General features: G+C 32.1%; 4 protein-coding genes across 4 annotated transcripts; 3 read left to right on the top strand and 1 right to left on the bottom strand.

Annotated features, from left to right (window-relative positions):
* The first annotated feature begins 222 nt into the window (after positions 1–222).
* Positions 223–2883, top strand: LOC130808562 (xylan glycosyltransferase MUCI21-like). Its single transcript, XM_057674021.1, has 2 exons — positions 223–340; positions 1613–2883. The coding sequence occupies exons 1-2, from the start codon at positions 223–225 to the stop codon at positions 2881–2883; spliced, it is 1389 nt and encodes a 462-aa protein (XP_057530004.1).
* Positions 2884–6867: 3984 nt separating this feature from the next.
* On the top strand, positions 6868–9369 carry LOC130809143 (uncharacterized protein At5g01610). The gene is made up of 3 exons (XM_057674789.1): positions 6868–7137; positions 8439–8493; positions 8600–9369. The coding sequence occupies exons 1-3, from the start codon at positions 7030–7032 to the stop codon at positions 8977–8979; spliced, it is 543 nt and encodes a 180-aa protein (XP_057530772.1). The 5' UTR covers positions 6868–7029; the 3' UTR covers positions 8980–9369.
* A 1364-nt stretch (positions 9370–10733) lies between these two features.
* On the bottom strand, positions 10734–16070 carry LOC130809141 (protein RETARDED ROOT GROWTH, mitochondrial-like). Its single transcript, XM_057674787.1, has 7 exons — positions 15524–16070; positions 13717–13828; positions 12968–13127; positions 12364–12512; positions 12037–12188; positions 11602–11716; positions 10734–11039 (listed from the first exon to the last, which is right to left on the bottom strand). Exons 1-7 carry the CDS (start codon positions 15796–15798, stop codon positions 10899–10901), a joined length of 1104 nt encoding a protein of 367 aa, XP_057530770.1. The 5' UTR covers positions 15799–16070; the 3' UTR covers positions 10734–10898.
* A 508-nt stretch (positions 16071–16578) lies between these two features.
* Positions 16579–20006, top strand: LOC130809142 (cell division topological specificity factor homolog, chloroplastic-like). Its single transcript, XM_057674788.1, has 2 exons — positions 16579–16839; positions 19220–20006. Exons 1-2 carry the CDS (start codon positions 16747–16749, stop codon positions 19826–19828), a joined length of 702 nt encoding a protein of 233 aa, XP_057530771.1. The 5' UTR covers positions 16579–16746; the 3' UTR covers positions 19829–20006.
* The last annotated feature ends 2645 nt before the right edge of the window (positions 20007–22651 follow it).

The following is a 22651-nucleotide window of genomic DNA, read 5'->3' as shown; positions in this document are numbered from 1 at the left end:
ATTCTTACCACCTAAAAAGGTACTTTTATATATACATATTCGTTCGTCGTTATATTTGTCAAAGATAAAAAAATATTGGATTTTATACTTTGCTTTTGATTTTCTTATATCAAAAAAATAGAAACTTTTAAAGAATTATTTTTTTTTTTAATATTGATTTAGATCAAAGGCAGAGACGTAGAGGAGGTAGAGATGGAAGAATCAGATCATCAGTCGATAAATATGAAACAAAAATTAAGGAAAGGGATTATAAGAGACGTATGCTTTATCTGCATGTTAGTAATTGGAGTCCAAATATGTCTCTTTCTCCTTTTCACAAAATCTACACCAAATAGTCAAGGTATACTTATGCTATGTACTCCCTTTATTTCTTTGAGTTAAATATCCGTCCGTTTTAATATTATGTTTTATTTTTATTTTGTATAATTTTTTTTTCATGCATGTGGGGTCATTTGTACTAAATAAAAAATATTATTATAATTATAGTATAAGATGATAGAGAATCAGATTATTTTTCATTTGGAGTAAATACTGTCTTTTTTAGTAAGCTTATAAATCGAATTTCATTTAACTCTCCCTATAATTCAAAAAAGTACAAAATAATAAATAAAGTGGATTTATGTGTTGGGTTTTTATATTTAAAAAATATTCATAAAACTACTAATAAAAAAGAAATTGAAATTATGTAGATCTAACGACATATCTATAATTTGAGATCAAATATTATTTATATTATTGTGTTTGTTACTCTCCTCAGGCCAACAAATTAAGAGCAAGTGAGACCATTTTAAAGTAAGATATATCTAAAGTGATACTTTTAAACAACAAATGTATTATGTGTTTTAAAATTTAAGTGTTAATTTTTAAATTTATAATGATATGTTAAACATTATAAAACTAAACAAAAAACTATTTTAAGTATGAAAACAAATGCTTTAATTTATTAGTCTAATTTAAGATTTTTTTTTTTGAATTAAGTCTAATTTAAGATTGTGCTACAGTTAGTTTTTTTTTTTTTTTTTTTTAAATTAGAATTTGTGAAAATTAAATAACCAATATAGTGTCACATGTATCTTTCTGAATAGGCAACAATGTCAATAGCCCAATGCCAAAGTGATGACATTTCAACATAAAATCAGTTCAATCATGCACAAATTAAGGTTCTTTGCAGCAATTAATGAAAATAAACTTATTTGGCTTAGCCACATATATTGACTAGAAGCAAAGTAAGAAAAATAGAAAACTACAAATTGGTCTTTAAATGAGTTAAACCCCCCTTTATTCACTCCTCAATCTCTTTCCTTCTATAACCATAAATTATTAGATGAGATAGTCTCACGAGAACTTTATATATAAATTAAATAATCCATCTAATATACACTGTGAGAATATGGACTTCTTATCTGAGGTCGTCTCACCGAAAAACGGATCACAAGAGTAGCTCATCCATAAATATCTTTTGATTATAGGGTAGATTAAGGAAATGAATGGACTACGTGAAAATAAAACTCAAAACTTTACTCGAAAAAAACAGTACTTGCTCTAACTGAAACAAAACCTGATCTTGCCTTTCCATCTATAATTAATTTTCTTTAATTTTGTTCAACTTTAGGGCATGAAATCATATTGGCAACAAATAGAGGATGCAACAAGTCATTTCCAAATCCATTGGCATTAAACCAATCACAATCACAAGATGAAACAATCATATGCGATCGTTCCCATAACAACTATGATTGGTGTTTCCTCAAATGTCCAACCATATTAAACCCAAATACAACCACATTTTATACAATCGGATCACTCATTCGAAATCGAACCTCAACTAACCATTTCGTAATAGAAAAAATTCGTCCGTACCCTCGAAAATGGGAAACTTTTAGCATGTCAAGGGTACGTGAAATAACTCTTACATCCTCATCTATTAACAATAGATGCCAAATATACCATAAAGGCCCTGCCTTAGTATTTAGCATAGGTGGCTATACGGGGAATTTTTTCCATGATTTCAATGATGGGATAATACCTCTTTACATAACGCTCAACACCCTTTTTCCTAATCAAGATAACATCACACTTGTTATTGTTGATTTTAAAGATTGGTGGTATAGCAAGTACGAGGTTTTATTGAGAGCATTTCCAATAAATCGTGTTATTAACCTTGATAACCAAACGGCCACACATTGCTTTTCCTCGGTCGCGGTTGGACTCATATCACACGGTCCTATGACCATACAGCCTAATCAAAGTCAACAACTATCATTTCTTAGGTTACGTTCTTTATTAGAGATTACGTATGGTTCAAATTGTAAACATGTTACACCACGGGCTCCTTTGAAGCCGGGTAAGCCTAGGGTTGTGTTCGTGGGCCGGACAAGAAATGTGGGTCGGGTAATTCTGAATCAAAATCAAATTATAAATGCTATGGAACGAGCAGGGTTTGAAGTCGTACTCTTTGAACCCACTAAATTTACATGGTTATGTGATGCATATAAACTCGTCAATGAAAGTCATGGAATGATAGGAGTCCATGGAGCGGCCCTAACACATTCAATCTTTTTACGACCCGGGTCGATTTTGATTCAAATTGTTCCAATTGGGATTGAATGGTTAGCGGATTCGTACTTTAAGAACTTGGCTAAAAGTTTGAGATTTGAGTATATTGAATATAAGATTAGGGCAAAAGAAAGTAGTTTGGCTGAGAAATATGGATTGTGTCATATGATTGTGAAAAATCCACATGTATTTATGAAAGGAAATTGGTCTGCTGTGGATAGTATTTATCTTAAGGGTCAAGATGTTAGGCTATGTTTGGATAGGTTTAGCAAGTATTTGGTGCTTGCTTATTCAAAATCAAAGAGGTTTATGGACATTAATGGATAGCTAGATTGTATTTTATATATATATATATATATATATATATATATATATATATATATATAAACTATTTTCCCAAATAATATTAAACTAGTTTGAATTTTGTGACAATTGCGTGTAATTTCTTTAATAAATTATCAATGCAAAATGTATTTATTGCTAGTTGTTTAAGATATTTGATACTATGTTTTTTTTTTATATTTGTTATTTTTATTGATTTATCACCTACTTGATTTAATTTGAAGGATATTATGTTAATTTTATAGATTATCGATCAATGTGTTATACTATTAGGTGAGATTTGAATGTTCCACTTTAGTATATTTGTGTTGATCGATGTTAAACTTTAAATATTTGTTATAGTTGCAATATTAAACTTTAAACTTTAAATGTTCCACTTTAGGATACTATGTTTTTTCGTTTCATATTAGTTGCAATATTAAATTTAATGGCACTATTTATTTATCACTTTTAATTTGTGATTAGTTTTTAATCTAAAAGTTAAAACATAGTCAAGTGAAATCTTGTCTGTTTTGTTTCATTGCAAAGATTATTTATATTAAATTTTTATAATTTTTTATCATACATAATTAGAGATATTAAGAATTGAATTAGTGTATTGAACTGCGAAAAAAAACAAATGTTGCAAGTAAATTGAAACAGAGGAAGTAGATATGTTAAATTGTTAATGCAAGCATTTGTTGCACCTTCATCAAGAATTACAACAAATATGTGATTTTACCAATGCAAGCATACATAACTAATAAGGATAAAATATTTCATTGATTTTATTCTTCAAGTTATTTTTATTGGTTATGACCTTTTAATATCCTTGATTGAAGGGAGATAATTAAGGTGGTCAAAAATAAATAACTATAATTTTGGAGAATAAAATTAATGGGATATTTTATCCTTATTAATAACATGCATGTCTACATGTAATTCTCAATCTTTAACTATTTTTGTGAAATATTGTCCTTTTAGAGCAATTTATGATATATTTTTGGTTGCAATTTCACGCAAATGAAAACTTGCAAGATACTCCGTACAAACATGCCTCATACTTAGCTGGGGTGGAGCAAATAATTTCGAGGTCCCGTTTATTTTTCATAAGCTTCTAAAATTGAGACCCTTTATAATTAAAAAAAAGATTCTGTTATATAAATTAAAATTCAACACAATTTTAATTTCTTAAACTTAAATTAGGTATAGTTAAAAATTAAACTTTCTTCTCTAATGTTAAAATGAAAGAGAAAAAAATAATAATACATTGATGACTAATAATAAAAAGAGTAAAAATTTAAAGGGCTGAAAATTTTAAAAATAAATTGTTGATTATTTTTATAAATTAAATTAGTGATAATTGATGTTTGATGAATGTGTAAATATTAAATAGGGTAAGAGAACCGCCCCTGATACTTAGGTTAAATAGACTAATAGTAGAAAATTTTTGCATATAAACTTCTTATTTAGAGATCGTTTTACCGTAAGAAGATCTCATACAAGACAGATTGTACTTCTATCGATATTGATACATGTTTAAGCCCAGGCTCAATCATTTTTGGGCTCTATATCAAACATCAACTCATAAAGCCATATGGGATCACCAATTATTAGGATCACCTATAATAATTCACTAAGTTATTATTAAGACCGTCTCAATATAAAATTGATTCATATAATTAGCATATTTATATAATTGATCACTTTAAAATTATAAGGGTATCGCTCTAACACATTAAATGTACGTAGATCGGTAAAATAGAGATGGTCTCACCATACCATGAGACTGTTTCATTTACGGATTAGTGATATAATTATTAAGTAGTTCTATCTAATAAACTTGTTAAGACAAATTCTTTATTAAGATTGTATCATCGTGAACAGGTTTAATATGGGTTGACTTAATATTTAGTTTTAAAAAACCCAAAAATAAACTATTTTTCATTTACTTAATTAGTTTGTTTATATAAAAAACATTAATTAGACTGCTTAGATGGACCCGTCTTATGATAAAACGTTCTGATACAAGACACGTTGAATTGTTAATAATATAGTGTTTCATAGAATGGTTGCTATTCTAATGTCAACTATTAAAAGCTACTCTACTTCGAAGTCATGTCCAAGCCTAATTAAAACATGTACAAATAAAGAAGTAGTGACCAACCATAAAGTGATCATTGTAGTTAACTTTTGTGTTACTTGGCAAAAGCTCAATAATTTTACCATCTAATTTGATGTGGATCCAAACTCATGGAAGACATATAGACCGTGACCTTCTATCTAGATTTGTAGTTGAATTTTCAATAAGGTTAATTTTAGGTCGAATTTGTTTCATGTTAGATTTAATTTGATTAAACAAGTTAAGGTTTTTATAAATTTTCTCAAATTATTTATAAAATATATATATAACAATTTAATTTTACTTTTGTAGAAAATATTTTTACATTTAAAAGAATTAACATATTAATTTTAAGGCTATAATAAAGAAATATTAAATCAAAATTTTAGAAAATTGATTATGAATGTAGTGAATCCCGACTAAAAATAATTATGTGAACTAAAAATGCTAACGTGAAATTAAAAACGAGTCAAAATGATCAAAGTTGAATTTCAATCGGATTTGGACTAGTTTTTTCTTTTATTAATTCGAATTAATTTCAAATCTGATCAAAATTTAATAATTCTACTTATATTTAACGTCGAAGTGCAAAAGGCTTTTGTTATTAGAGGAGCCCGCCATGTTGAAATTTGCTGGTTGATGATTCACGCATCATTGATGCCCCATTTTACATACTTCTACAGTTCTACTTTAGCAGCTTGATGTGAATACTCCTTGGTTGTTGTGTGCATAGTATTTTTCAGCAAAAAGTGAAAATTTAGAAATATATTAAAATGACTTGAAACAAATGGATAAAAGTAAACAAAATAAGTATAATAATGTCTAATTCTAATAAAAAATAATGCAAAATAAAAAATATCTAAAAATAAAAAATCATGCAAATTAAAAGGCACGCCTAAAATTTGCAGTGCTTTTTTCATAAACCAATGAAAACGCATTTTATTTTAGTTTTATAATATTTTTATTTTAAATAGAATCCTACCATTTTTTAAATTGTTATCTATACATTTCTTTAATATTATAAGCATTCACTTTAAAATTGTAATAAATTATCTTAAGATTATAATTAATTACTTTAGGACTATAAGTGTATATTAAATCAATTTAATAAAAATTTTATTAACATATTTGAATTTTTTTGATAAACCAATGATAATGATTTCTTCAAACACAAAAATTTCAGACCAACAAATAGGAGTTCATTTGTTTTCTTATTCATAATTACAGAAATGAAACACAATAATATTACAATTAAAAAAAATTACCTAGATTAATCTAATATATTCATAATTTTCCAACAATAATCTCACCTATTGATTAACCATGAATAACCTCAATTTTAAAGAGTATTTTCCTAAAGTAAACCCGATAATCGGATGACTTGTCATAACAAGTTTTATTTTTTTTTAAAAAAGATAAATTATAATAAGATGTCAAAAGAAATGTTCAAAAAATGTTCAAAAAAATTTATTATTTTTTTTAATATTTAGAATTTTTTATGTAAATTTTCAAAATTTTTTCTACAATTTAAAATTAATTTTTAATTTAATTTTTTGGTGGATTACCTAGTATAGCAGGTCATCGGGTTACCCAAATTTACTCTAGGTTAAATATCACCTAAAATTAGGATTATATATAGTTAATCAATGGATGAAATTATTAGGAAAATCATAAAAATATTAAATTATTCAAAATAATTTTCCGATAAAAAAAAAAAGTGCATTATAGTCTTTCCATTTGTTTTATAACCTTTATTCCAATTTCTTAAAAAAAAAACAAAACAAATTTATTCCGATTAAAAGTTTTATTTTTTCAAAAAAAAAAAAGAAAAAGCGGTTGTGGAATCTATGCAACAGACAGCTAGGGATATTTGTCTGCAGTGCACTTTCTCTTTCCAACATTTAAAAGCAGACAAACTGTCTTCTTCCTTTCTTCCTTTCTTCTTATTCTATGGTGTTTTTCACTCTCTCTCCTCACTCTACTCTCTCTATCCCTTCCTGTTGATCCACTAGTTTTAGAGAGAGAAAATAATGGAGAAAGCTCTGACAAAAGTAGGAAGCATCAAATCTGCAGCAGGAAGTTTATGGCTTACTAAGAAAGCTAAGGAAGAACTTCTCGACATCTCCCAAGATATCTCTGTTTGTTCCTCTTCTCTTTACTACATTTCTTAATTCATCTACATTATTGCTTTTTTTTCAATTAATTACACTATCTTTTGAGTTTTGTTGCTTATTTTGAATTCTGTTTTGTAATTGGTTGTCAATTTAAAAAGATCTGTCGTAAATTAGGGTTCATGAATCATGATTAATTCTGATCTATGACTTATTTACTGATTAGGAGAAAGATTTAGTGGGATTTGTTGTGTATGTGATGAGATTTCTTTTGCAGAAAGTAAATCATCATATAGTTTGGCCAAAATATGTCAAGTACACTGTTCGACTTTAGTTTGTGTTATATTCTTGCTCATAATTTTTACTTTAATTTGTGTATAATTTATTTTTTAAAGTTTAAAGTGTGAGAGTTCATTTATAAGTACAGACCTCAAAACAAACCGTCTAAATTGTATTATTGGGCTGTTTACCCACGTGTGAGGTGCGTTTTACGGTAAGACTGTGTGAATACTTATCTTTGAATGTGTATTAGATAAACTCAGCTCTCTGCATGTGTAAAGAACCAATCATTGGTCATTTTTCACAATTTAATTTTAATAATGTTATTAATCAAATGATCCCGACCATAGTCTTGGCTGTCTAAAAATGGATCTGTTTAGGTTAGGAAATGTATTCTTACCATCTTTGTTCCATCCATTCTTCATTATGATTTACCAAACCTGTTTTGTATAGATGGGTTCACATAATGAATGATATTGCTGAAAATGGATGTCGATAAGTGGGGGCCATTGTTATTTGTTACAGAAGTCATACAGAAAGCATTAAGGTCTCCTCCGTGTTCAAAACGTCTTACTATTCTAAGGCATTTTGGTTGAAATGGCTATTGGCTGATCTAAGTAGAATAAGTAGTTTTTCATATAATGTTGTTGTCTTGTTGATAAGAATGTATGTGTTGAGATTTCTTTTGCATATGTGAAACAAAACTAATCGACTAACGAAACAAGTGTGTAGAAGATGCTTTTTTGCTATGAAATAGATGTCATCAATCGTGCTCTTGTGTGTACGTATGTTGTATGAAGAATTTTACTCTATTGAACTTTAAAACGAATATGTTTTATTTGATCATTATCGAGATGGGGATACTGATTTAGTAGAACAAAGGTTCTGTGTTTTCTAGGAGTTTGCCAAGGTTATCTTTCACATCACCGATGACAAATTAATGAAGATTATTTTTTTGTAGTTAAGGCTGAGAAATACTGATTTTCTTTTGTGACTTGTGTTTTTATGGCTATTGGCCGTTCCTTGATGCTTATCTTGCTGTTCTACAGGCGGTCACAAATGTGGTCGAGGAGAAAGCGAAATGGTTGTTCAACAAGTTGAAGGGTACTGTATATGCTCTGATAAACACTGTATTTTCTCAATATTATTTAGTTGTGATCAATATCTGATTTGGTTATCTCATCAATATAGTCTTGCTTTGTTAACACAGGTAAGCCAACAAAAAATTTACCCGAACTTCTGAGAGAGTACAACCTACCATCAGGCATCTTCCCCGAGAACATAACGTGTTACGAGTTTGATGAGACAAAAGCAAAGCTTATAGTTTACTTGCCTCACCCTTGTGAGGTAACTTTCAAGGACTCGTCAGTTTTACGATATGCTACACGAGTGAAAACAATCTTGTTGAGAGGAAAAATGATGAGCATTGAGGGAATGAAGACCAAGGTATTGGTTTGGGTGAAGGTTGCGAGTTTGGGTGTTGAGGGTGTTAAATCTGACAAACTATGGTTCACTGCTGGAGTGAAGAAATCTAGGTCGAGAGATGTCTACGATACGCCTCAAATTGCTCGTAGAGTACAAGAATTCTGAGGTCATAATGGCCTTGAAAACTTCTTATAGTAGTGATGACTGATTCATTTTCGTCAATATTTTGAGATTCTTTGATACCCACGTTGTATGCCATGTTGATGCTTCAAATATCATAAACATATATTCTGGATTACGGGAACTGCAAAGAGAGATCAGTTGCATCGGTTTGCAAACAAATGTAGTGAAGTGCTGCGAGAAAATTTGCTAGCATTAAGGTTAAAGTACAAGCTGCTCGCTGCTCGAACTATCTATAATTTGCCTACAAACAGCGCTCTGTAGTTTGTAGTGATACACTTATACTGGTTGTATCAATTGTTTAAATACGGTAACTGGACATGAAATGATTCATCATCCCGATTGAACTTTATTTAGATCAACATTTATGATGCATATTGGAATTCGCTACATTATAGTACATGAAACAGAAGATTGCTATATATGGTATTGATTTGAAATTTTGTATAAGGCAAACATGAGTAATACGATTTTTTTAGCATTGGTTGATCTTTTGGGGACCCAGAAAGGAAAAATGAAATAAATGATAGTGTAGCAAATTAATCATTAAACGAAGTTTCTTGTTACATTTTATCTATGACTATTGAGTAATAACTCTTCAAGATATTCAATGAATATTTCGCCTCTCATGACATTAATGCTATAATTTAACTTTTACCTACTTATTTAGGCATATTGGGAAGTTGAATATATGTATTATTTTACTCGTGTAAAAACAAAAAAAATTGTTTGCATTTGACCTTAAAAGCAAGTCATTTATAACTTTTAAGTAATATATGCTCATGATTTAACAATAATTTATCACATGTAATCTAATACAAAAGGGCAATAAATATTTACACCCATTAAAATAGTTACTAATTTAATTATATTCAATTAAATGACTCAATTAACTATTTAATTAAGTTCCAACAAAATTGGGGTAGAGGTGCCTTTGCAAAGTAAATTGTATTCTAGGGCGATGTCAATAATGTGAAGTATTTAATTTGATTAATAAGGTCGGGTGTTTGGCAAAAACAAACTATGTTAGCTTATTTAGATATAATAAATAGATGATTGGATAATTAAATCATATAATGTTAGTGTTTGGTAAATTAATAAGTTGAAATAACTTATTATAATTTAAGCCTCGGCTTCAGCTATTCCCACCAGCGTATTCAAGTTGATAACCCGCCAACTATATCCAACATCATGCTGAGAACTCTTTTTTATGTAGGAAGTTTATCTTTATTAGTATTGTTTTTAGGAAAAATTACCTAATAATTCAATTTTTTTATGATTTTTCTACAATAATCTCATCTATTGATTAATCATTAAAAATCTCAACTTTAGGATGTATTTTCCTAGAGTTTGCTTGGATAACCCAATGACTTGCTCTAATAGGTAATTCACCAAAAAAACAAATTAAAAATTAATGTAAAATTAGAGAAAAATTTTGAAAATTCAAATAAAAAGTTTGAATAATTAAAAAAAATCAGCAATTTTTAAAATAATTTTTTCACTTTTTTTTCAACATTTTATTTTAATTTATCTTTTTTTTTAAAATAAAACTTGCTATAACAAGTCCTTCGGTTATGGATTTACTCTAGGAAAATACCCTCTAAAGTTGAAATTATTCATGGTTAATCAATAGATGAGATTATTGTAGAAAATCATGAAAAAATTAGATTGTAGGTAACTTTTCCTTGTTTTTAAAGAAAAAATCCACTATATATGGCGGGGCAATTCACACTTTCATATGAACAAGAGCAACTGAAAATTTTCATTAGTAATTTGTATTATTTCAAGTATTGCACTATTAATGAATGTAGTATTGCATATGATATGGTTAGATACATAATAAATAAATAAGTTAATACAATGCAAAATTGGTGCTGCAAAAGACTTCACCTTCTGCTAGCAGATCACACCGAACCAGCGGCTGAGTCCCGAATGATCTCGTATAGTGATATTACGTTCTCGATACTCAACAACACGATGATGCACCATTCTAACAGATCTGATCTCCTATTCTGCAGGACTTCTTGCAGGAAATGGATGTTGTGCTGCATACCCCACAGAAACACAGGAATAAATCTTCGATAATAATTCAAGCTAACAATTCTACAAACTTTTTTACATTGGAACATTTTTGAGAAAAATTGTAGGTGAAAGGATTAAGTGGAAGAATTATGTTCATCAGAAAAAATGAAAATGAAAATGGGGTTTAATTCTGATTTCATAATCAAATAAAGAAAACATATCCTTCACTTTTCTCACCAACATCCTTCATCCGAATTCCAAACACACTACTTTTTTAGGGTGTTTATAAGGCGAAAAAAACATTTTCCTTGGAAAACAATTTTCCAACGGAATATGCAAATGCAGATGTTGCAGATGGGAGAATACAAGAAACTTGAATTTCTCAACTTTTGAATGTCAATGTTTGCAAAGAAACGGAAAACTACACTTTTCCACACAAGTTTTTCACTTTAAATCCCTTAAACTAAACGGAAGATGGAGAGAACAAATTCCGAAAAACCGCTCCCCCCCCCAAAAGAAAAAAAAACTAAACACCCGTCAGCGTCCAATACATTTTACAAACTACAATACGAATAAGATTCATACCTCCACAAATTTCAGCTTGATATCAAGATTTCCAAAACGCTGAGCTACTTCATACTCTTCACGAAGATACTCATTTATTTGTGCATATTTTGCATCCCTCCAAGCAATTTCTGATCTGAGTAATGTGAAATCAGAAACAAACATGAATTATTAGAATATTAGCAAACACTAGAAGTTTCAAGACTATCTAGTATCTACTACTCTTCTTACTCCATCAATTCAGTTTGTTGCCAAAGTATAAGCTCAACAAATCTTTGACTAATGTTTCAGGAACATAATTCATCTTCCACAATATACATAGAAAAGTATCCAATTAAGATACTCTAGGAACCAACTAAGTAAGGACACTCTAACACTTCAGTTTTTCTCCAAAACTTCAGGCTCGGAAATTTTCAAGTTAGACTATTACAAAGGAATATTTAACTCAGAATATACCTATCAAAAAGACCAACTTTAAGGATGACATCGGCAAGATTAGAATTTGCTCTGCCAACTAGTTGAAAGAGCTTCTTTCTATGCATTGTAAATGTTCCAGTTTTCTCCATTCCTCGATTTATATTTGCAAATTCTTCGACCATAATATCAACCTGAAAGATGCAAGAAAAATATATCAAGTAGAATTCTTTCTCAGTTATTTGCTACTCCAGGTAAGATATTAGCATATAAAGAGCCTGTCTCCCTCATCTATAATATCAGTCTAACAGCGCAGTCAGGAAAGGAGACAAGCGTATGTGGTGTCGATAGTAGAGATTGGAGAATCACCTGGGACACAAAATAGTCTAAAGCAATGCTTTGGCCAAGCACACTTCCAATGATGCGAATACCATCAGTGTCGAGATGTTTAAGAATTATATAGTCAGCACCACCCTGCATATCTTCAGCTAGTGTTGGCTTCTCCTTTACCATGTAGTCTGAGGAATATAGAAGGAAATCAAAACAGGAGACAAAGTTGAACCAAAGCAAAAATAATACTCCAACATAAAGACAGTGATTATTATCAATATGATAGAAAATGTATGAACAATAAATATTTCTCATCAAAAATTTCCGAGAAAAGTTCACCAACTTCCATCATGTTCCTAATGGAAGATTTATAATCTATTAGGATAAAATATAGAAACCAATTGACACTCATTAGGCTATAAAAATATCATTCTTTTAACTATTAAGCGGTAACGATGAAATATTTTATTAAAAATGAACAAAAAGATACTCAATCGGTCCATTACTTGCATGTATATTCAACAGAGAAAAATGTGAAACACACTAAACAGACGATTAGCAGTCCAAATAAAATTGAACAGATGCATCATAAAACCCTATACAATATATTTCATTCAAACAGACAGTTCTCAAGAGTCATTACCATCTTTCCTCAACTCTGAAAGCAATCCAGAAGCATGTCTTCTAGCAATATTCAAGAAAAAATCAACTTCATGATCGTCAACATTGAAGAGGACAGCAGATCCGTATTGAAATACCACCATGTATCGGTTGCAAATTGCGTTGTTTTCAACGCCCAAGCCCTGAATCAAAGGCCCAACATAAATGAAGGCAATGAATTTTATAAAATCAAAAGGCTCAGATACAACAGAAAGAATCACAAAACTCCTACAGTGCATCAAGCTATAGCCTAAATTACAGAAATTAATGATCATCTCCACAAAGCACTTTGCAACTTGTATCACATTCACTATGTCTGAGTGCAATAGTGCATCATACCAACACAAAAGGAAGACGTTCGCATTGTTCTTATGGTCAGATAGGATATAATGCTGTCACACACAGCTCCACATCCCAATTAAATAAATAGAAGGTAAATGAACATAGATATGTGTTTAACTTTCTAGTGTAACTAGTTCCACAACGATGCAGAATAACTTCCATTGTGGACCACAAAATAGAAAAATCATTATCCACACAACTACCAAAAGAAAAAAAAATCCTACATAACCAAATAGAAGGTGCCTCGGATATCAAATATATCACTGCTATTAAAATGCCACATAGCATAGCAAAATGCAGAAGTTGCTTAGAGGAAGCAAAAACTTACAAAAAAAAGAAGATCCCAGTCGAGGAGAGTGAGAAAAAAAGATATTTTACAAATTGTCTTACCATTGTTTCTGATGGTAGATTGCAAAATCTGAATGTAACGTAATTTGAGGTACGGGAGGTTGGAGGGACAACATTCCCAGCATTCTCCGCCTGCATGCTCCTTAAGTTGATACTGCCAAAACCATGATTCTGAGATGCCAAACAATAAAAATACAACATAGTAATAAGACAAGTTGCACATGATGAAATCAAGGACAATGCAGCACATATCAGAGTGGAATTGAGACGATGGTTGGGTGGAAGGGGGAACGGGAAGGGGGAATACATCTTAAGGATATAACATCTTCAGCACAGAAAATTGCACAAAATTGCATAAAGCATCTCTGCAAGCCAACAGCTTTTCCCTCTCTTTCTTTGAATACACATAATTCTCGGCAACGTAAGCAAGGCACTTGATACAATCATACAATATTTACAATTGTTTAAATAATATAAAATATGCTTTCGATAAGTATTATCCGCCTCAGAGGATTAAAAGCAGATGCATTGATTGTCGTTCTTACAGTGGTATTCAATCCAATAAATGGGCACAAGCACAAGACAATCACGATCTCGAAACCGCTACTAAATGCTTGATTGAACTTGAACATAACTTTTGATCTTGATAGCAACTTCGATGAGCAACCACGGTCTTATGAACTTGAGAGCTAATTCTTACCGGAAACATGATGAAACTGTTTGGCACGCAAAGCGCTTATCTTAAGTGTTAGTTCCCCAAAAATGCCCGGGTGAATCTACAAGCTACACTTAAGAGATGCTACTACAAAGCAAACATACCCTTCTTGGCAAAAGAAAGATGCACTATAGGTTGTACCTACGAACAAGTTCAGGACTTAAATTCAATGGAGATAACAAGACTCCAAAGACCTCACCTTTCTGCTTGAGTGTTCAAAAAAATGATGGTATTAGGTGTTAGCTGTTCTTGAGAACGATTTTCTCTATTGGGAAATGCTAATGATTTTCCCAATAATATTATCTCATTTGTAACTTATCTTTTGAGTTGATGGATGTAAGTCGTAACTTTCAAATAAATATTTATGCCTTGAATTCTTCTCATATACGTGCACAACTCTCTACACACGTCAAAGACACATAGGAACTCAACTGCTCAAGAGAACGTGTGAAAGAATTGAAGAACTAGACAGCCAACAAGTCATTGGTCATCCTGTCTTCGCTTAGTTCTCTTCGAAGCGCTACCGACAGCTCATCGACCTCTCAGCCTTTCATTTGCAAATTTTTCCAAGCTTCATCCATTGCCAACACCAACAACTCAGTGTGCCCATCAATAACTCATTGGTCACACAGTAGACTTTAGACCTTGATTCTCTTTTCAAACTTAGGCTTTGGACAAGTTAATGTCTTCTACATAGTCATATTTGACTACCCTTTCATGGAAATACCATGAACGCGTTATCAATACTCCAAATTTCCAAATTTTAACATGATCATAGAAAGAAAATATACAAAATGAGTAGTTTTACAAGAAAGAACACATAAAGACTATAAGACGTTACAATTGCACACAACAAAATGAAGTAGCAGATAATTAAATAACTAAAAATCTCAAATGCCAATTTATTCCTGTATAGCATCTTGATGAGAAAATCTTCCTCGAGAGGAATTTAGCAATACACCTAATTACATAAATTCCATACATACATCAGTCGCAAAAACACCAGCAGCAAAAATTGTAGATTAATAACATAAAAATAGAGTAATACACAAAACCCATATCAAAAAGCAAGAAACGTACGAATCCAGATAAAGAAAAAGGCGAAATAGAAGTAAAAAGGTGAAAAGGGCCAACCTTGTGGAAAGAAAATAAGCTTTAACGGGAATCTTAGCCGTTTCTCGATCCTCATCAACGTAAAAATGAGAAAGATCACGAAATCCATAATCAAAATCATGCGCAAGAGCAGTAGAAGATGAGGAAGCGGAAGAAGAGAAGGGCTTAAAAGGAAAAAATTGAATGGTGGGATCTGAAGATAAAAGGGAGAATTGAGAAGGGTAAAGGGGAACGGAAGATGGTTTCGATAAGGAGGGTAGACGACGGAGGAGACGGTATGCTGCCCATCTCCCCATTCACTATGACGGTTAAGGCGGTGACTTGTTCATCAATTTCCCTTTCACTTCAACTCAGTATCAATTAATCCGTTCTTAGGTAGAGACTAGAGTTGTCTTGCATTGATTTACTCATTTACTACACCAACCTTAACCTTAAAATTAATTACTTATGGATTATTATTTAGAGAATATGATCAAGGGAGTGTTTGACAAGACGTTGAAGATTGAGATTTTGGGTAGAAATGTAAAATTGTAGAAAGTGTTTTTTTTTTTCGTGGGGAATGAGAATTTGGGAATGAAAATTGATAAAGGTTAGGGTTGAGACTTGAACAGAAAAAGTCCCTTAAAAAGTTTTGGGACACGGTGATAATTTGAATTGAGATTTGAGTAAATTATAAAAAGATATTTTTGTCATTAATGAAAGTAAGGAAAAATAAAGAGTTATAAAAATAATTTTGTAAATATAATCAATTTTATCTAAATTTTTATTTATTTTTATCATTTGCTAAAAATATGAGACATTTTTTTAAAGTCTTAATTCAAGTGTCATTTTAAGTCTTACTGTAGTCTTTTAATTCTCATTTCCACATGTCTAACACCCGTTAATAAAATATACAGCAAAAAGTAGGAAGTGTAATCTTTGATTTGTAAATGGGATATTAATGAATTATTAGGTAGCTTAGATAAATAACGATGATTTGTAATATTGATAGATAACCTTATACGGAAGAATTTGATAGGTACATAAACAACAACCCATTAGGCATTAATGAGGGCAAACTCGACTTTTTAAGGACCAACGCCCAGCAATGCCAGTAACAGGTTGACGTTTAGCGACGCCAAATCTTGACCAATACGGCGTCGTATTGAGTGAAGAAGGACAAATTTACTTCTACAATCGTACAAAGCTCAGCGTTCAACTACGCCGGTGAATTTCTCGAAGAGAAAGCAGCTCAAAGATTAAAAATGGCGATTTCCGGGGATGTCGGAGTTTTCGCAACACTAGCACCTCATCATCTTCCTTTCAAGTTCTCTTTCCATTATTGTTCTTCTTCTAAGGTCATTTCTTCTATTTTCCTCTTTTCCCTTCCCCATATTATTTTTCTTCTGTTTTTTTTTGTGTACTTATTGTCTTTCTTTGTGAGATGAAATTGTCCGGCTTCCGAAAGCTAATTTTAATTCGGTTATGGAACTGTGTTTGTAATTTTAAATATTAATTGTTAGTAATGAGAGTTTGAAAATGAGATTTTGAGAATTGGAGCTGAGATTGTGCCGTTTTATCAAGTATATTTTCAATTGTTTGCAATGACAAATAATGGTTATGTTATTTGAAGTTTTGTTCGTTGCAATTACAGTGGTGATGAGAAATTAGGAATGTAGTATGTAGGGTTTAGGATTTTTTGTTGAATAAATTATTGTAGGGGTTGGACTCCTAATAGGAATTCGTCAATTGCAGTTGTAAATGCTTAGAAGATTTGAGAAGAATTAGAGTGAAGTTTTGATGAGAGATTCCATAAGCAGAGATTGAGGATTATAACAAGTTTTGAAAGTGCGATTCTAGATGAAGAGCTTGTTCTCCATTAATTATTAGGTCTGAATTGAACTCAGGTGAATTTATTGGAAATTAGTAAAACTGCAACGAACTAAAGTTTTTAGGTGCAGTTCATAAAAGAACTTGTTAGGTGATAATCAAAGTGATAGGCGAGTTGCTCGAAAGATATTAGAACAAAACTGAATAGAAGATGTTATGACTAAAATTGAACTGAATGTATTAGAACTAAGGGCATGCTTAGATTTTAGATTGAGGGTAATTATTTAAGGGGAAAATAATAGTCAAAGTAGGACAACATAGGTAATTAGATATGAAATTAATGGAATTTGATCGTTGGAGAGGTGGAAGAATTGATTGCAAAGTAATAAAAAAGGGTTAGAATAGCAATTAGTTTCCTCATTTTGAAATAAAATTTATCCTAGGGGAAGGAGGGGGAATACTTTTCTTCTACCACATGAGGGAAATCATCCTTTTTTCATTCATCTTTTTAGTTTACCCTCATTCTAGCTCTTTCACAACTATGTCAATTAGTTCATATATATCTCCATTTACTTTCTTTACTCTATTAAATATTTACACTCAATTCAAGCATGCCCTAAATAAAACTGACGATATTGTAACTAAATGGAACCAAAAATATTAGACTTGAATGAAACTGAACTTATTGGACTATAAAATAAGTCCAAGAGAACACGTTCAAAGGTTCGGACTAGAAGCATTAGACTATACTTACGTTGTGTTAAACTCATATTTGAATTATTTGTACTTGTACCCACCTGAACTTGGTTAACTTTTGATGGAATTTTCATAAGAGTGAGTTGAAAAAGGGATGTCATTTTCTTTCTTGCTGCAGGGTTTGATGAAGAATCTTTTGATGATTTTATGTGTTATGATTATGTGCCATTATGATACTTTTATTAAATAACTTGTAAGAATTCGGCACTCTTCCTTTTTTCTGAGTATTTTGTGGTCTGATGTTTCTCCGGTCCAATTAATTTTTTGGATGAAGGGTTTGCTGATATAGGTGTATCTTTCATTACTGCTAGCTAGGTGAATAAAGAAATTACTCCTCTCTTTATGTTCATTACTTTCCTTTTCTCTCTGTCAAAATTTTAATTGTTTAAACTTTCAAGTTCATATTTATAATCAGGAACAGGATTCAAGCATAGATAATCTGTGTTAACAAGGAGAAAAATCCGTAGGTTCATGTTCATTACTTGTTGAACCCCACTCTTTCATGTTATTCATGTTGAACTGAATTCATTTTTGTTGTTAGTTTATATTTTTCCTATCCATAATTCCATAGATTTTTATTTGAACTGAATTTTCCTGTTGTTGATTGAAACTGTTTATCTATTGTTTTTCTGTCATCTAATTATTGCTTTTTGTTGACTTAAAAAGATTTTGACCAGATCAAAAATAAATTTTCTGATTATAACTGATTTACGAAGATAACTAAAGCTGAAGAGAGTGATATTGGGACAATGTATTGTTTGTAATGTACTTATCTCTTTTGATAAGAGTATACTCTACCGTCTTACATTGCTCCCCAGACCTTGGTCATACCTTTCATGATCGAGATATACAGGGTATGATAGATGATGATTTATTATTGGTATTGTAGATGAAGAGATAGTCTTTTCTCTTTTGTATCAGTTGCCTTTTCAAGGTACTGATTACAATTTAAAGTTCAGCGAGTTTCATAGTTGTGTATGGCATATCAAGCAATGTACAGTGTACCATATGATATGCAACCTGTTTTTCTTTCCTGGATTTGATAGTGATAATGTGCATCACTTTATGAAATGTGGGTTTGCTTTAAACTGACTAGTAGACGTTTGCCTTACTCGAGCCACTTAGTATGAAACTTACTGCTCTGGATTGCAGATAGACGTTTCAAGTTACCCAAGTGGAGTGCTTAGTATCTCTGAGATAGCACCGAAAAAATTGAGCAGTGTGTCTCATAGCTCGAGTTTTCGCTGCCAGTCCAATCTGACATTTGGAGTCACAGGAGATGATAAAACATCTGTTAAATCCTTCAATCAAGATGCCGAAAGTTTTTTACTGAATGCTATTAATTTGAACTTCTTTGAGCGGTTGAACCTTGCTTGGAAGATTATTTTCCCGCCTCCAAGTGCAAGAAAGAGCTCCAATGCAATGATTGCTAAGCAACGCTTAAAGATGATCTTGTTTGCTGATCGGTGTGCTGTTAGTGACGAGGCCAAACGGAAGATTGTGAAGAGCGTCGTGAGTGCTTTGTCAGATTTTGTGGAAATTGATTCCCAGGAGAAGGTTAAGCTCAACGTCTCAACTGATACAGATCTTGGAACTGTATGTTCTGTTACCGTCCCTGTAAGGCGAGTGAAGACAGAATATCAGGAGGAGCCAAAATCTGGATCAGTAATGAATATTGAATACAAAGACAATGGTAATACATCAGGTGCTGTAGATGTCCGATTTGATTTTTATATTCCAGATGAGAACCCGGTTATGTGAGCATATACGTGCCTTCGCTAGGTTAACCTATGTTTCTTAGTAGATGGCACTTTTGATCCCAATGTAGATCAACAAGATGTTTTTGTATTCATGATCCTTTCAGAAGGATTACCACTTAGATTCTCTTGCATTCCTGTAAATATAAGATGTTAATTTCCAGAGAGATTGAAAGATCTTATTCTTTTTCTTTTTTTTTTTTTTTGCTTCTCAATCTCAGCACAAAATATGTGCTTCTAAAGGATTCTCTAATGCTATGGGGATGTGGGAATGGGGTTTTGTGTCAATTGTAGCATGTATGATGTATCACTTTCTCTATAAAGGGCCTGGTTCGATTCCTGCTGCCCCCCTTCCTTCCCGCAGTCTAACTTGTAAACACTAAAAAAAGGAAGCTATATGGCCGAGAAATCAAGTTTTGTATTAGTTCTTTGATTTTCTTTTCTTGGAAATACATATATCCACCATCACATATCGCCAAGACACTCCAAGGATACAATAGTTATCGGAGCATTCCTTCGGCCGTTCGATGGGCAGATTCTTACAAAATTATATTTGAGGATAAAATGTAACACTCCTAAATTTTCGACCCCTAAACCAAAACCATAAAGGACGGGAGGAAATTCGGGTGTTACATAAAAGAAAAGGAAAAGAATTAGATAAACGTTAAACATTAACTTTAAAAGGGTGAGTGGAAGTTTCGGCAGCATCTCTTCTAAAAATCGCACATGTGATAGGGCAATCAGCATAATAAAACATTAAACTAATCTACGGCATCATTGCCTTTAAAATCTCACACCACGGCGGAATGATTCGTCACCGGCTTCTTAAATCAACATGCCAAGCATGGATCGTGGTTCCAGTGTCAACGTTTGCATTTAAAAATACTTAACTCCTTAAAACCATACAGAGTTATAAACTACGCATCGGAAATACAAATATACAAGGGAGGACACCAAGCCTCATAATAAAACACATACAACCAAAGTTTACAAAAAATAACAAGAGCTACAAAATCAACAGATAGCGGTATGACACAGGTTATGCTTCGCCCTCATCACTCTCCCTCATTGCAATGCAAGCTCCAATACCTGCTACGCCTGTCTATGATCCTCCTGCTGCTCGACATTAGACCAAAGGTCAATGTGTCATAGTAGGACAATCATAGAAAGTCATCAACAATCAAACATAAACACAAACACGTGCACGTCAGTAACTAGCATAAAATATAATAAGACCAACTACTAGATAACATTATATCATACAACAACATAAGATGATTTCATAAGACGCAAGCACAACTAGTAACCGTTTATCGGCCACTTATACTTCTTAATTTCATTACGTGCTTTCCAACCCGAACCATGTGTTCTTGGGTAGAATGCAGGTCTTCACGCTCCTCTTTTCAAACATAAACTCTTGCAAAACACGTATATTATCAACTCGACCAAGGCATTAACAGAATACCTAACACATGACCTTATAGAGCTTGTCTATCTTAAGGTAAGTGTGATCAGAGTCTATAATACCCTTGAGGTAACTTAACTTGGGCACACTTCTCACTAGCATAAACTATTCTATCAATAAGTAGATGTTCTATCAATGAGTAAATATTCTATCAAAGAGTAAATGTTCTATCAATGTGTAAGCAATCTATCAAATAATGAACATTCTATCATTAAATAACTTTTGATCAATGAATAAACTTTCTATCACTGAATAACATTCTATCAGTGGATCTTTCTCTACTTCCTGGCATAGTGACACGGCCAAGAGCGTTATCGGCCATCCGGCGCCCATGGCAAAGTATGAGCTTATGCCCCCTCTAGCTGACCCTCTCGGGTCCTACCTTCGGGAAAAACTAACACACTAGGGTACTAAACCAGTGAAGAGGCCACCATATTGGGGTTTGCAAGGCCCGCATGGTAACACCTCGGTCAAGGGTTGGTATCGACCATCCGACGCCCAGTGAGCCAAGCATGCTCATACCCCCTTTACGGTGGTCCTGTCGAACCTCACCTAGGGGACTACTAAATCAACCGGACATAATCTAGTTGAGTCACGCCAGCTAAACATAATCTAATACTTTATCAGATTGGAATAACTTCCACTTTCGACTATTAATAAGCGCCCTATGATAGCAGCACGCCAAAACCCACTGAGCCACTCAACAAAATATGAAATTCACCTCTAAAGGAGTCATTCAAACTCCAAGTAAGGCATAATCCAATTCTTAGATAAATAAGGGAGTGGTCCCCGCCTCCTACATTCTCTATAGCTATTCTAAGCGCAAGGATTTCATAATCGATAGCTCTTCATATAAAGTGTACTCACTAGTATCTTATAGTTTCAATGCAATATATATTATCACAATAAACAATATTATCCTAAAGCAAATTGCATATAAGGGTTAGTTACTGCGTATACGTACCTGTAAGTGTCACTGCACGATCAAAAGTCACAAAATCACCCAAGTAAGGCTCTACTTTCCTCTTACGAAATGGGCACCTATATAAGTTATGAGTAGAACTAATAAGTTCCTTTAACTACTTTGCCATACCAAACTAAATACCAAAGTAACCGCTATCACCCATTCAACATGAGTTTTCGATTACTCTAGTACGCACACAACTCATTCAATACAAGCCAAAATCATTAACTCAACACAACATAAGGCTTTCCATCAATTTAAAGTAGAAGTATGTGTGAATCGTTTCTTTACATTAACTAATTTTGAGCATATCGGCTCGCGTTACCCAAAAATAACTAATCACAACTAAATCTTACAATTTTAATATAATATTAATATAACGATAAGGAAAATCTTAG

This window comes from Amaranthus tricolor, chromosome 3, assembly GCF_026212465.1.
Source record: "Amaranthus tricolor cultivar Red isolate AtriRed21 chromosome 3, ASM2621246v1, whole genome shotgun sequence".
In the NCBI taxonomy this organism is placed as follows: Eukaryota; Viridiplantae; Streptophyta; class Magnoliopsida; order Caryophyllales; family Amaranthaceae; genus Amaranthus; species Amaranthus tricolor.
Note: the sequence above shows the minus strand (reverse complement) of the source record. Positions and strands in the feature narration are given on the sequence as shown.